Raw genomic sequence first — 16095 nt, 5'->3', positions numbered from 1 at the left:
ATGAAACAGGGTAGCATCAGAATTTATACAAGGCACACCGTCGCGCAGCATCAGGACCACTAGGCGGCCATGTTTGTTGTAACGACTATGTCCACCAGAGGGCGCCCACCGGCTGCGGCCATCTTCTCGGAAGTGCATCAAGTTAGCGTGTGCTTCATTCGTACTTACCCTAAAAATAAAAGCCTGTTTTTGCAGCGCACCTTATTCAATTTTGTTTTGAAAGTGCACTAATAGGAATTCTAGTTGTAACGTTGTAGTGTCAGAGCCAAAATGGCGGCTGTACACAGTTTATTGTCTAAATTACAAGTCCTCAAATACATAAAAGTAGTTTTTTGTTTGAAAGCAATACATTGTTGTAAAATTTGGATCACGTTTACTGACATGCTGAGCAATGTAATTACTAACTACACTAGGATTGATTCATCTCACCCATGTGTTTTTTACAATGTTGAATGAATGTCTTTAATTATGAAATAAATAGGACATATGATAAGAGTCAAGAATCAAATGTGCTAAGATTGAAATTGTTGTTGTTGCAAATCCATCACAAGGGAAATTTTGCAATTCTCTTCTTCTTTTTCTGGAAAACAAAGGTTGCAAACTGCGCTCTGAAACAAAGATAAATACATTTGTTAATTTGCTTGATACATAAAGTCAGTAGGCTAAACTAAATAAAGAGATTCCTTGAAATAAAAACTACCTTTGTGTTGTTGCTGCCTACATCACTGAGAAGGTCTCGAGGTCGTGGCACTTTGGTGAAGATATGTCCTTTATTCCTGCATGACGACAGTAATTGTAAACTAAGTGCGGAAAGTACATATGTGGTGCGTTCACTGACCTCCTGCAGCACAAACTAGTGAGGAACGTGAGCCCGGCAAGCAGCAGCGGGATGATGATGACAGCGTACAGCATCGCGTTTGCATGTTTGGCTGCATCTACACTCAAGACATGTTGGGGGAAAAAGTCAACAACTTTTACAAAAAATGTGCCCCCCACAGCAGTCATTTCTGTCACGTACCAAAATACTTTGCATGGCTCCATCCCGTCTCTCCTCGCATACTGAGCCCTTTAAGAGATATGCGGTAGCGGCAGTGAGCCACCCGATTCATTAGCACCGACGTGTTTCCCAGGACTTTTTTAACCTGTGAGGACATGAAGCAGCATGACAAATCAGCCGTACAAACGAGAGTCCACTTGTGCTGCTCCTACCTTCTCTTCGTCACACTCGGTGTAATTTATGATGAATGTCCAAAGGGACAGATGTAAGACATCAGGAGGGATCCAGCTTAGATTGAATTTCCCCGCAACTTCACTAACAGTCCAGTTAAGTGGACGAGGCGTCACTGTGCGGGGAATAGATTTTAAAATGCTGACCAACCAGGAAGTTTGTCGTAAACTACACTGCACAATATAAGTCCATTAAAGAGTAAGAATCTCTCTACCTGGCACAGGACTCTTCTTGAAGGTATTCCTGACGAGGGTCTCCTTAAGGGTTGCGTTGAACAACATGTAGATGGACTGCCTGGCGTTGGACTGAAGACGGCAGCCCGTCCTCACGCCATCCATGCGTGTGTATGACGAGCACTCTTGCAATTTGACATCGAAGGACGCCGTGTCTTCCACCTCGTCTATTAACCTTGAATAAGAAAGTTTAAAAAAAAGGTACTCTATCATGTTAAAGTCAATATGTAGGCTTTGCCACACATCTAAAAAAAAAACCTTCATCAGTCAGCTCCAGATATGGAAGCTGCAAATTGTTTTTCTTCAGTGAATACGCTAAACTAGCATGATGTTGCTGTTAAATGTTAGCATTGTAGAGAGCATAGCTATGTTAGCGTTGCTAACGTTTGTGTCCTCCTGTCCCACTCCTTAACATTACAGTCTATTGTTGTATGTGATATGTGTCATCTATTACGTTGAACGCGTGCAGACTAAGTGCAGGCCTATTTGTCATATGTCATTTGCACTCCTGCTTATTTTCTGAAATATTTTATCTTTCTTATGGTCATATTATGACTTATCTACGGGAGAAAAAGAAGGCAGCAGGTATGACTCCAGCCTTATGTCACAAGTCAATTCACTAGGACAAGACATGATGTTGTATAACTGCATGTTTTGAACAAGTACAAGAGCTGCACGATTTTCAGAAAAAACCTAATTGCGATTTTTCTCTTCAAATTGCGATGGCAATTTTTATATTTTATACATATAAATGCATTAAGCTGCAATAAAATGTATGAAGACATGTTACTTTTAGACTGTCAGTCAACATATTCTTGTCTCAATGTGCCACACAGAACAATATACAATAATTAACTTAAAAAAATATATATTAAAAGACTCTGACCTTTTGTCTACATCATGCTCTTAAACTGAATACATAATCGATAACAACTATACAGTGTTTATGATGTAATGTAATCGCAATATGATTATAATGCAAGTAACCATTTAAAAGGATATTAACTTTTATTTCTCATTGCTGTAGAATTGTTTACCATTAAACTGTAATTGAAACATAAATAACTTTGTTATCCTAAATAAATACACAAACAAAACATTTTTATGGACTCTCATTTGTTTAAGCAAAAATGTAACAAATAAATACTGAACATCTTAAAGTGTATTTTTTTTCCAGCTTTAAAAACAAGGTCTGACTTTGTCTTTTTTGTTTATTGCCATCGGGGGATCACGGCATTCTCGCTCGTTCCTCCGTGTTTCACGTATATTGCCATCCAATTTGAAACAAAAATATTACCACAACAGTACATTTGGCTTTGTAATCATAATTTGTTCCTCATCATTTTTGTTACTCTGCGGCACTTCTCACTGGCGAGCCCCGAGGAAGGAGGCTGTCTGTACCTCCTGTATGTGTAAAGCTAGTGCTCCGCTCTCCGCCCATCAGGACAAAGATTGTGAATGACTCAAAAGAGTGCTCACTGCATTCAGATAATTCTATTGTCAAATAAAGACGCCCAGGTGCTGAGAGCAATGCACCGAGTCAGACGCCTTTCTCCCTGTTTAAAGCAAAAGAGGAGTAAACGCAGGGCTCAACAATTCTGAGCGGCGAACACATGTCACTCAAATGCAGGTGACGGCGGAGAAAAAAAAACACAGCCTCTTGTGGTTATCCATCGCACTAATTAAAACCTTGATGTTGATTCGATGTCGATTAATCGTGCAGCCCTGCAACAGCGTATGCTTGTAAGTGTTGCCTAATTTGTAAGACTGAATATAAATGTATTTAATAACTGTGAGAGGTATTTTATAGGGTTTAGCGCATGTGTCCATTTATGTGGCCCAATATAGCCTGGAAATAATGTGCGTCAATAAGGCATTTAATCTTTATTAAAAAATGTATATAAATTTTGACAGAAAAAATTGAATGCATGCAAATGAAGTTCTTGACTAAATATTATTTGATGAAACAAAATATACCAAGCTTATTTTTAGTAGTTGAAACCCTTTTCCGATTAAAATTCCACACTAGTTAAACTTAAATACTGTATCTGCCTGTCACTTTGTCAGTTTGTTGGTTAACAATGATAATAATCAAATGAAGGGGCAATTGTGTAATAATATGACAAAGCAGCCCTAACTGTGATGTGGCCCACAATAAAAATTAGCTTAATGCCTTCAGTTTAGAAAATCAAAAATAGACATGTTTAGGATTTTTTTTTGTTGGAACAAACAGCTCATTAGCAATAAAGCTACAAACACATAAGATGGCGGGTCTCCAGTAGGGCGTACTATCCACACTTTTAAACAGCTTAAATTCTAGCATCAAGACAAAAAAAATAACCTGGTCCTTAACACCATCAACTCGAAGGAGCGGATCATGTATTTCAGGAAGAAAAAAACGATAAACATCCAACCACTATACATCAATGGGGACTACGTGGAAAGGGTCTCTAACTTCAGATTCCTGGGGATCCAGATCGAGGAAGACCTGTCGTGGAGTATGAACACGTCAGTGACCATCAAAAAGGCACAGCACAGACTTTACTTTCTGTGACTCCTCAAAAAGAACCAACTGTCACAAAAACTGCTTGTGTCCTTCTATCGCTGCTCAATAGAGAGTGTGCTGACATACTGCATGTGTGTATGGTATGCCAGCTGCACGGCGGCAAAGAGAAATGCACTTCAGAGTGTCATAAAAACTCTCCCCTCCCTGGATGAACTGTACAGTGCCAGGTGCCTCAAAAAGGCCCAAAACATCATAAGGGACCCATCTCACCCTGGACATAAACTCTCGGGCAGGAGATACAGGACAATAAAATGCTGGACAAACTGATTTAAGAACACTTTTTACCCGAGAGCAATAGTGTCGCTGAACACAAGACAAAAATGACTGTGCATGTGAGCTGTGTGCTTGGTATTTTTATGTACCGGTATTTGATGTATTTTTATCTATTTATCTATGTTTTTATGTGTTGTTATGAATTTGCACTAAATTAGTTTTTGCTTACAATTTTGTTGTACAATGTACAATGACAATTAAAGATATATTCTATTCTATTCTAAGACGACAGTTTGGACAATGCACTTATTGTGGGACCTCTGACACGCATCATGTTAAGTAGTACAAGATGGGATCTTTAACACCTTTAGGCAACTTTCATTGTCAAAAGCTTGAGATAATTAATATGTATAAATAGATATTTATTGTACTGAATTATAAAATAATAACAATATTGTTTCATGGCGACTTGTCCAGGGTGTACCCCGCCTTCCGCCCGATTGTAGCTGAGATAGGCTCCAGCGCCCCCCGCGACCCCAAAGGGAATAAGCGGTAGAAAATGGATGGATGGATGGATATTGTTTCAGAAAAATAAAACAAAAACAAGTGCAAAAAAGTCTTACCCATAATAGAAAGAGAGACTTGGACTAAGACTAAGTGGCCGCCAGGAGCAATTAGTAAGCGTGGACGAAATGATGTGGCATTGCACTCCAGACACCAGCTCTGAGAGCAAGAAACAAGATTTAACAGACAAACTAACATGAACTGATAATATTCACAATGTGCTCTACCTGGGTATGTAACATTGAGAATGACAGGCTGGCTGTGTTTGTCCTGACAGACGGTGTGAATAGAAACAGACAGAGAGCCTCCCTCCATAGAAAGTTTCAACAGCGACGGTGGTGTTTGATGATACTGAAACGACCAAAAAAAACAGCATTAAGTTTTTGTAATCATTGAGGCTTATTTTGTCGAACAAACCAATCAGCTGGTTGGCCCTCCTCTGCCTTAAGGCCATGGTGTACATCGTGTTTTTGTATTTGTGCCTTTGAATGAAAACACTTCTCATGGACCAAAAGGGCCACACAGAGGTTACAGCACCCCCTAATGCTCTCAAATTGGCAACAATTAGGGCTGCAATAATTTACTGACAGCGCACTCAACATGCTAACGGTTAAGTATGTAAGTGTGCGAACTGAGGCACAGCCCACATTTCCATACTTACCGTATTTTACGGAGTATAAGTCTCTACTTAACCCTGCGACTTACAAAACTGTGCGGCTAATTAATGGATTTTTCTTCGCTAACGGCCATAATGTTTTGTATTCAACAAACAGTTTTAATATTAAACCGACAAAACACTGAAAAGGTGTGTTATTGTTCGTGCTATGGCACTATCTTTTGGACTAATTCACTCACTGCAGGTGCAGCGGATTGAAAATATATTTCCTGTTTTGTTCCTTGAACCGGAAGTATAAGTCCCATTTCATCCACTATTCATCCTTCATCCACAGTGTTTCAGCTCAAAAGGATTCTTCATTCACCACTCCAAGCAACTAAAACAATTCATACTTACTAAACCGTCTTATATGTGATGTCTGTAGGAGTGTTTTCATGCATATTTGTACGTTCTATCGTAATGTCATCAAGCTAGCGTTGTTAGCATTAGCGAATATGCTAATATGTTTACAATTGTCTGTGTTACTATTAATAACTTAGAATTTTTATAGTGTTTCAGTTTCGTAAAATCACCAAAACGTTACCAAGAAGTTATCGAGTCTGTTTAGCTGATTGGAGAGCTAGCTTACGCAGCTAGTGGGTCCATGACGATGACCTCTGTTTTGTTTGATCAGCCGTTTTACTGCTGTTTGACCGTCACCGTTTGGGAAGAATTAAGGTACCGGTATGTAAATAAAAATTTACAAAATCGTACCAGTATATATCTGCGGCTTATCGTCCGGTGCAGCTAATATATGTAAAAAAATGTTTTCTTCTCAAATCCGCGGCTTAAATACCAGCGCACACTATAGCCCGGAAAGTACGGTAGTTATGATAAATGGTATTTCCCGCAAACATTCAACAGTCCCTTACGCTTTCGTCTTCACTGTTTTCCTCTTTTGTTCTTGACGACACCTTGTACTCGCAGCTTGGCGGCAGGCCAAGCTGGTGTGTCCACCAGAGCTCTACCTCAAAGTCGCTGATCCACTGAAGGGTCAAGTTATGTGGCGGCGTAATTTGGCCTAAAAAACAGAAAAACAGGAGTAAGAACAATTTTTGTTAAATATGTCTTTCTGTCTATCTGTGTTGGCCCTGCGATGAGGTGACGACTTATCAGGGGGTACCCCGCCTTTCGCCCGAATGCAGCTGGGATAGGCTCCAGCACCCCCTGTAACCCTGAGAGGAACAAGCGGTAGAAAATGGATGGATGGATGCCTCTTCTGTCAACACTTGTAAAAACGTTATCGTTTCCCAAGAGAGGGGATCATGCTCTGCTTCACCTACTTCACAGCACATGTTGCAATTAATGTTGGCCTTCAAATAACCGCACTCGCCCAGTATACGCAGCACTCATGCAACCTCAGATCGTGACGCTAGCACGACACTAGACAAGATTGGATATACTTTGATTCGCTGTCAATCAGAGGTGGGAATTAAAATGTATTATCTATTCATTAGTATGTTATTGTTACTGTAATCGTGTACAGTGGTACCTCAACTTATGAGTTCCCCAACTCAAGAATGTTTTGAAATAAGTGCTGTCTTGGCTATTTTTTATGCTTTAAGTTGCAAGCAAAAATCTGAGTTACAAGCTACTTGTTAGCATAGCAAATGCCACATTGAACCCTGTAAGATTAACCCAAAGCCTCTGGTCTTACTTGCTAGCATTAGCTTATAGCTAGATATGGACATAATTGCGTTTTTCCAAGTAAGGGAAGGAAGAAAGTGAGTGTGAAGGACAGTGCTGAGTGCTACATGTAATAAAAAAAATACAAATAATCAGAAACATGATCGAGCGTGTGGTCAATGTGGCGAAGTAACTTGAGCGTATTACTGCTAGTCTGCACCATACTAGTGAAGCAGAATGAGTCCAACATCAGCCTAGGATGTTTTAATAATATCTAAACGCTGGACATTCAAGCCATGAAAATATGGAGAAGCTGCTGGGTGGGTTTAATGGAGAAGCCGTTGGAAGGATATACCATTGTCCAAGTCCACTCCATCCATCCATTTTCTACCGCTTGTCACCTTGGGGTCGCGAGGGTGGCTGGAGCCTATCCCAGCTGCATTCGGGCATCCAAGTCCACTCTTCAAGGTAAATGTTGTATTATTACATTACTTCATGAATCTACTGTAGTTGTTTGTAGTACATTCTATTGCATTGATTTAATACAATATTTCTTATCTTAAGTGATAAGAAATATTGTCCCCTCCAAGGCTTCTCATTGTCATCCCATTGGGTTGAGTTTTTTTCTTGCCCTGATGTGGGATTTGAGCCGAGGATGTCGTTGTGACTTGTGCAGCCCTTTGAGACACTCATGATTTAGGACTATATATGTAGACATTGATTGATTGATTGATTGATTGATTGATTGATTGAACAAGGCACACAACACACAAACGATAAAACTATACTGAAACTGGAAGGTCGTGAGTTCAAACCCCGGCCGAGTCATACCAAAGACTATAAAAATGGAACCCATTGCCTCCCTACTTAGCACTCAGCATCAAGGGTTGGAATTGGGGGTTGAATCACCAAATGATTCCCGAGCGCGGCCGCCGCTGCTGCTCACTGCTCCCTTCACCTCCCATGGGGATGGGTCAAATGCAGAGGATAATTTCACCACACCTATGTGTGTGACTATCGTTGGGACTTTAACTTAACTTTATTTCAAGTACCCATGCTGTACTAATATACGTTTGATTTTGGTTTCTCGTCAGCTGTTGCGTAATTAAACAACGCCAGACACACATCAAATGTAACTTTTGTACATTTTAAGTGTGTTTTTGGTTGTTTGCTTTTACCTTCCTACAACATTTTAGTACTATTTCCTTTATAGAGGTCGTTGTGGGTATGATTGCACAATTGCTTAACTTATGACCAAATTGGGGAGTTGTGTTGAAAACTTCCTCTTTCTCTACTTTCACGCCCAAAAAAAGAACTTAAAAATTATAACGTTTTTACAAGTGTTGACAGAAAAGGCATCCATCCATTCATTTCCTACCACTTGTCCCTCTCAGGGTCATGGGGGTGGCTGGAGCCTATCTCAGCTGCATTCGGGCGGAAGGCAGTGTACACCCTAGACCAGTGGTTCTTAACCTGGATTCGATCGAACCCTAGGGGTTCGGTGAGTCGGCCTCAGGGGTTCGGTGGAGCCTCCGCCGCGGAGGTCAAGACACACCCGACTCATCGTGTAAATAAAAACTTCTCCCTATCGGTGTATTATGGATACGGCAAGAGCAGAAGTCACACTGATTTGCAGATGTGTAATTTGTTGTGAGTTCATGCACTGTGTTGGTTTTGTTCTTTGAACAAGGTGATGTTCATGCACGGTTCATTTTGTCTTGAATTGAAGAAGGGTTCGGTGAATGCGCATATGAAACTGGTGGGGTTCGGTACCTCCAATAAGGTTAAGAACCACTGCCCTAGACAGTCCACCTCATCGCAAGGCCAACAAAGATAGACAACCATTCACACTCACATTCACACACTAGGGCCAATTTAGTGTTGCCAATCAGCCTATCCCCAGGTGCATGTCTTTGGAGGTGGGAGGCAGCCGGAGTACCCGGAGGGAACCACGCAGTCATGAGGAGAACATGCAAATTCCACACAGAAAGACCCCGAGCCCGGGGATCGAACCCATGAGGACCAGTGGCACATGCACCAACCCCTGGTGCACCCTGCTGCGGCCTTAGATGATGTCATTATTTTTTGTATAATATTGTAATATTGTTTACAAGCTCAGGGACATAGGTAAGCTTTGGGGGGGAAATATAAGTTTTTGATCTTATTTACCTATTTTTGCACTACTGACTTACTTCTGCTCAAAACATAATGTTATCATTTTTTTGATATTGCCACATTGTTTTAAGTTAAATTGTTTACAAACAAGTTTGTTGATAAAAAAACAATTAAATAAATTCATTTATTTTGATTATAGGACTCATCGTGGTCAACACATTAAAGGCAATATCACAAAATTATTCCGTACGACTGTACTACCGAAGGAACAACGCTGACAAAGAAAACAAGACAATAAAATGATCATATTTCACATGATTTGTTCGGATAGACTAAATATTTTCTTACCTGTTTGGCTTATAGAACCTGCTGCTCGCAACAAACAAGCCAGCGCAGACAGAAGCAAACCTCGAAACAAAAACATCCTGAATGAAACTTTGTCACGTCCTTCTTAAAGAGCATTAAAGCGTCATTATTGGTTTTCAGTTTATATAAAACACTATTGTTATTCAATTTAAACCGAGGGAAAAAAAACTGACGCAAGAAAGTTGACTGGAGCTTTTTTAAAGAGTTCTTATCGTCAAAGTTTCCAGCCTCTTCCAAGGAAGCAGGCTCGTGAGAAGCTGGAAATGGGCGGGGCGTGTCCTTACGAAATCCAAAAAAAAACATCTTTAAAAATACAGCAAAAATATGTATCATACAAATATTTAGCACAAAAAATATGTGAATCATTGTTTTTAAATAGCGTAGCGATTGGGAACGTGTGTTTTTTAACTGTAATTTACGGTGTGGGCAGCAGAGGGCAGTAGCGGTTTTAGAAGAAGACACATACACTATATTGCCAAAAGTATTTGGCCAACCATCCAAATGATCAGAATCAGGTGTCCTAATCACTTGGCCCGGCCACATGTGTATAAAATCAAGCGCTTAGTCATGGAGACTGTTTCTACAAACATTTGTGAAAGAATGGGCTGCTCTCAGGAGCTCAGTGATTTCCAGCGTGGAACTGTCATAGGATGCCACTTGTGCAACAAATCCAGTCATGAAATGTCCTCGCTCCTAAATATTCCAAAGTCAACTGTCGGCTTTATTATAAGAAAATGGAAGAGTTTGGGAACAACAGCAACTCAGCCACAAAGTGGTAGGCCACGTAAACTGACAGAGAGATGTCAGCGGATGCTGAAGCGCATAGTGCAAAGAGGTCGCCGACTTTCTGCACAGATCAGTTGCTACAGAGCTCCAAACATCATATGACCTTCCAATTAGCCCACGTACAGTACGCAGAGAGCTTCATGGAATGGGTTTCCATGGCCGAGCAGCTGAATCTAAGCCATACATCACCAAGTCCAATGCAAAGCGTCAGATGCAGTGGTGTAAAGCATGTCACCACTGGACTCTAGAGCAGTGGAGACGTGTTCTCTGGAGTGATGAATCACGCTTTTCCATCTGGTAATCTGATGGACGAGTCTGGGTTTGGAGGTTGCCAGGAGAACGGTACATTTCGGACTGCATTGTGCCGAGTGTGAAATTTGGTGGAGGAGGAATTATGGTGTGGGGTTGTTTTTCAGGAATTGGGTTTGGCCCCTTAGTTCCAGTGAAAGGAACTTTGAATGCTCCAGGATACCAAAACATTTTGGACAATTCCATGCTCCCAACCTTTTGGGAACAGTGTGGAGCGGGGCCTCTTCCTCTTCCAACATGACTGTGCACACAGCAAGGTCCATAAAGACATGAATGACAGAGTCTGGTGTGGATGAACTCGACTGGCCTGCACAGAGTCCTGACCTGAACCCGATAGAACACCTTTGGGGTGAATTAGAAAGGAGACTGAGAACCATGCCTTCTCGACCAACATCAGTGTGTGACCTCACCAATGCGCTTTTAGAAGAATGGTCGAAAATTCCTATAAACACACTCTGCAACCTTGTGCCGCCCACGACCCCGAGAAGGACAAGCGGTAACAAATGGATGAGATGTATGTATTCAGTATTCAAAGAAGAAGACAGGCTTCTGAAAACTGTTGTGCATTACTTTGGCTTTGTTTACACTGGACACACAATCAGAATTTTTTTGCCCACAGATTGAATATTTTTTGCCAGTCGAAACTCTTCAAAGTGCTTGAAATCTAATATTTTCGTATCATAATGGGCCACATCAGGAGGTAGTCTGAATCTGTTTAGAATCGGATCTTTTCAAATGTGACTGTCTAAATGGCAATGCGACCTGTTAGGGACTTTTACGTCATCTTTGGTTGAGGTACGTCATTTGTGTGTGCAGCACAATCACTTTCCTTTTTGCAAATGTTTTCTTCCTCCTCCTTCAGTTGTTTTCCATCTTCTGACTACTTTCTCTACACAGCAGCCATGGCACAAACCCATTAACACACTGATCTGTAGCGTCTATGTTATCTCCTGTAGTAGCGATTTTCTTTTTCATTCACGGAATTCAGTCAACTTCCTTAGTTTTCACTTTATCAAAATGGGCACGTAAGTGACATCGAGGCCACATTAGGGCCACATTGGGGCCGTACGCATTTATACTAGAGTCTGATAAAGATCACATTTTACTTATAATCCAAACAGGCTGCTAGAAAAAATTGTATTCTGACAAAATCCGATTTGGTCCACTTTGGCCTGCAGTGTAAACGTAGTCTTTGACCTCAACATTCAACTTTCCTTCTTCCTTCCGTTTCTTATTTCTTTCTTCAAATATTATTGGTGTTAACTGGGTCAGCCTTCACTCTTTCTCCGTATTCTCTCAACCTTTTATTTTCCACTTTTTTTTTTTATTGGTTTTGGCATGTCGGTGTGTTCATTCTTTCTCCCTGAACTCTACAATTACAGAAATAAACCAGCAGTACATTAAAAACATGCTTATTTGATTTAAATAGATGATTAAAACAATAATTCTTGAAGATATTCACTTATTTTAACACTTTCTGAACACAATATGGGCTCTGAACCGAGGATGTCGTTGTGGCTTGTGCAGCCCTTTGAGACACTTGTGATTTTGGGCTATATAAATAAACATTGATTGATTGATTGAATATTTCAAAATGGTGAAATTAAACTACTTTCCATTTTATTTTGTCATTACCGAAACGTTATCATATGTTTCGGGTGTGACAATTGTAGCTAATTTTGACCATAACTAAATAATGCTAGCAAGTAAATAGCTGGCAAACACATATTTGAAGAGTTGTACACTCATAAAAAACATATAATGTTGCACAAAAGCTGAAAAAGTGAACAAAATTGAACACAATGTGTTCGGTAGAAAAAAAATTCTGTTTCTGTTTCTGTTATTTCAAACATGCATACAATGTCAGCATGTTACATCACATATTACACATTACTATTTCTCAATCCGTCGGGATTGGTGACAGTTACTTCTCAATAGAAAGTACCCTATTATGTATCTTATCGCTATCTCAATTAATGCCCTTGATTTAAACAGATCATAATGTAATCTCAGTAAAAAATACACGTCTGAATACTTAAAGGTGCTGTTTGCAACTTCCTCACAGTAACATTTTTCAAAGCAAAAAATATAACAAGAACACCACCAGCTAGCTCGGGGGTCAGCACCATGCGGCTCTTTAGCGTCGCCCTAGTGGCTCCCTGAACCTCTTTCAGAGATGTGTGAAAATGGAAAAATAATTTTTGTTTTAATATATTTTCTGTAGTAGGACAAGCATGACACAAACCTCCCTAATTGTTAGAAATCCCACCGTTTATATTATACATGTTTCACACAGAAAGACGTGTTTTATGCCACTCCTTCTTTGTCTCATTTTGTCCACCAAACGTTTTATGCTGTGCGCGAATGCACAAAGGTGAGCTTTGTTGATTTTATTGATTTGCTGGAGTGCTTATCAGGCATATTTGGTCAATCCAGGACTGCAAGCTAATCGATGCTAACATGCTATTTAGGCTAGCTGTATGTACATATTGCATCATTATGCCTCGTTTGTAGGTATATTTGAGCTCATTTAATATCCTTTACTTTTATCCTCTTTGTACATAATTTAATTTTGCATGTCTCAGTCATGACACATTTTCTGTATGTAATATTGGCTGCATTTCTCATAGGTGTTTGTGTGCCATGTTGTTCCGGAGCACAGCAAACATTACCCAGCTTGCAAAGATTGTAATACACCTATTAGAAGAAGACAGCCTGCCGTTTCCTTAAACTTGGACACACACATCTATACTTTTGGCCATTCTGAGCCAGTAATTTCCTGAAGTTATCTCATCCTGTGAGAAGCCTCCATTTTACTAATGTTTTCCAATGTTGCAAAAATGTGTAGAATAAAAATTAAAATACAACATTTCTGTCTTTATAAATGGTTGATTTATATAGGCTAGTAAGGTAAAATTTTGTACCTGACAAGTTTCGGCTATCTTGCTTTTGCAGCCTTCATCAGAGGTGTCACGTGATGTTAGCGTGACGTCATCTGGGACGTGTTATATGGATTTTTCCATCCCACCTGAAGTGGTGGGATGGCGGTGTGCGCCGGGGGTCGTCTGGATGTCTACCAAACACTGGGACTGTGTCCCAGGTGTGGGATAATTGGTAGGCTCCTTCGTCCCTGTTGACAGTCTTTGGGGCCCGCTTCCTGATTTCAACCGCCTCTTTGATCCACCGATGGAATTTGTTGCTTTCCATTCTAATGACCTTGGCTGCCTCCCAGTTCATTAGATGGTTTTCCCTCTTGTCGTGGTCTGAAATGGCTGATTTCAGATTTTCCTGCGTTGCTTTCATTCTCGTTGCGTGGGTGAGCGTTCCAGATGTTTCCTTTTCACATTCTTTCTGGTATTCCTTTTTTCGTGTGTTGAACTATCGACCTAGCTGTCTCTCCTATGTATGTTTTATTGCATGTTAGGCAAAGGATCTCATATATCACATCACACTTTTTCTCAGGGGGGATCTGATCCTTAGGGTGTACTAGGATTTGGCGAAGCTTGATGTGCGGCTTCACTGGTGTGCTGATGCGGTGTTTCCTCATCGCTCGCTGTATGCATTCTGTGACGCCCCTGACGTATGGGAGGGTGACCATGCCCAGGTTCTTAGGACTAGAACCTTTCTTCTTTTTTTCCTCCTTGTTGTTCCTCTGGACCTCTCGTTTGCCTTTGTTTATGGCCCAGTTTGGGTAGTTGCAGGCTTTGAGCACCTGTCTTATGTGGTCCTCCTCCTTTTTTCTGTCATGGTTGTCTGTGATCACCTTGGGGACAGTGTGGCGCGGTTGGGATAGTGGCCGTGCCAGCAACCTGAGGGTTCTTGATTCAATCCCCACCTCCTACCAACTTTGTCACGTCTGTTGTGTCCTTGAGCAAGACACTTCACCCTTGCTCCTGATGGGTCGTGGTTAGGGCCTTGCATGGCAGCTCCCACCATCAGTGTGTGAATGTGGAAATAGTGTCAAAGTGCTTTGAGTACCTTCAAGGTAGAAAAGCGCTATACAAGTATAACCCATTTTGGTGCGATCATATAGGGTGCGGACTACTGACAGTTTGTGTGCTGTGGGGTGCTCTGATGTCCATAGTAAGTATTAATCCGTGTGTGGGGGTTTTCTGTATATTGTTATCTTGATGCTTCCATCCTCAGTGTGGTTGATTTTTTGCAGAAGCAAGATAGCCGAAACTTGTCAGGTACAAAACTTTACCTTACTAGCCTATATAAATCAACCATTTATAAATACACATTAGTAGGCTAAATTAACCTCTTCAACATTTCTGTCAACGAAGATTTGCGTCAGCCTTTGATAGTAGGCTAATATAGCTAACATAGACAATTACATCATGTGTTGCCTTCATTATAACACTTATATAAGACTTTTAATTTTTTGCGGAACCAGACAGATTTATTTTTTGTATTTTTGGTCCAAAATGTCTCTTTCAACATTTCAACACTTTATGTTATCAATAGTGGTTTTTGACGGTCACTCGCCGGGTCGTGTCAACACGTACGTGTTCAGTAAAATGTTGAGTGTGATTGCACAAAATCCTTGAAATTGCCACAAACGCACCAGTACTGAGACCTACGAGAGTGGAACTTCCATTTTTACTTCCGTAAACATAGCGGTGCGCGCAACGTCACGTCCGCATGCGAGTCAGATTGCATTCACATTAGAAATCGCATTTATTTGGTAATGTTAACAAATACCAAAGAGATCGGATTTGATACAAAAAAATCCTAATTGGACATCCGACCTTGCAGTGTGAATGTAGCCATATTTAGCTGCTAGCTGATTGTCAGCCGGGGGACTACCAGTGAATAGTGTCAGCTCGAGGAGATCGGCAATAAAATGCATTTATCAGCAATGGCAATCACAAACTTTTTTTCTGAAAATACTTATCTGCGGCTGATCGATCAGCACGTCCCTACTTAAAATGTATCATTATTATAGTGGAATTGCTTAAATATGTGTTTATATTGCACTCTAAATTGAGAAATCATGGCAGAAAATGGAGTGGTATGCCAAGTTTATCTTATTCAAAAAAAGACTTGAGGCTGTAATTGATCAAAGATTGTCCAAATTTATAGCTTATATAATGGTTTTCTTAGTTTTTCTTTTTATGAAGTGTTGTGTGTGGAATTTGTCAGGAAAAAAAAGAAAGAAAAGAATTAAGGCTGTCTCATAACAATATGAGTAAAAAGTTAAGTGCTTCCGGATGCCGTGTATATGTTATGTGTATGTTTTTTATTTTGCTCGTAGACATGCCAGACTCAATCTTATCTGTCTCCTGGAAATCATTAGTGTTATTATAGGCCATTATTGTAATTATGGGCAGCACGGTGGAAGAGGGGTTAGTGCATCTGCCTCACAATACGAAGGTCCTGAGGAGTCCTGAGTTCAATCCCGGGCTCGGGATCTTTCTGTGTGGAGTTTGCA

General features: G+C 40.5%; 1 protein-coding gene across 1 annotated transcript; it reads right to left on the bottom strand.

Moving 5' to 3' along the window:
• Positions 1-18: 18 nt before the first annotated feature.
• Positions 19-9803, bottom strand: LOC133605724 (uncharacterized). The gene is made up of 10 exons (XM_061958998.2): positions 9549-9803; positions 6332-6480; positions 5032-5155; positions 4864-4963; positions 1443-1636; positions 1210-1343; positions 1019-1142; positions 839-935; positions 701-776; positions 19-608 (listed from the first exon to the last, which is right to left on the bottom strand). The coding sequence occupies exons 1-10, from the start codon at positions 9622-9624 to the stop codon at positions 513-515; spliced, it is 1170 nt and encodes a 389-aa protein (XP_061814982.2). The 5' UTR covers positions 9625-9803; the 3' UTR covers positions 19-512.
• Positions 9804-16095: the final 6292 nt, after the last annotated feature.

Source organism: Nerophis lumbriciformis, linkage group LG05 (assembly GCF_033978685.3).
Source record: "Nerophis lumbriciformis linkage group LG05, RoL_Nlum_v2.1, whole genome shotgun sequence".
NCBI lineage: Eukaryota > Metazoa > Chordata > Actinopteri > Syngnathiformes > Syngnathidae > Nerophis > Nerophis lumbriciformis.
This window is presented reverse-complemented; position numbering and strand designations above follow the sequence as displayed.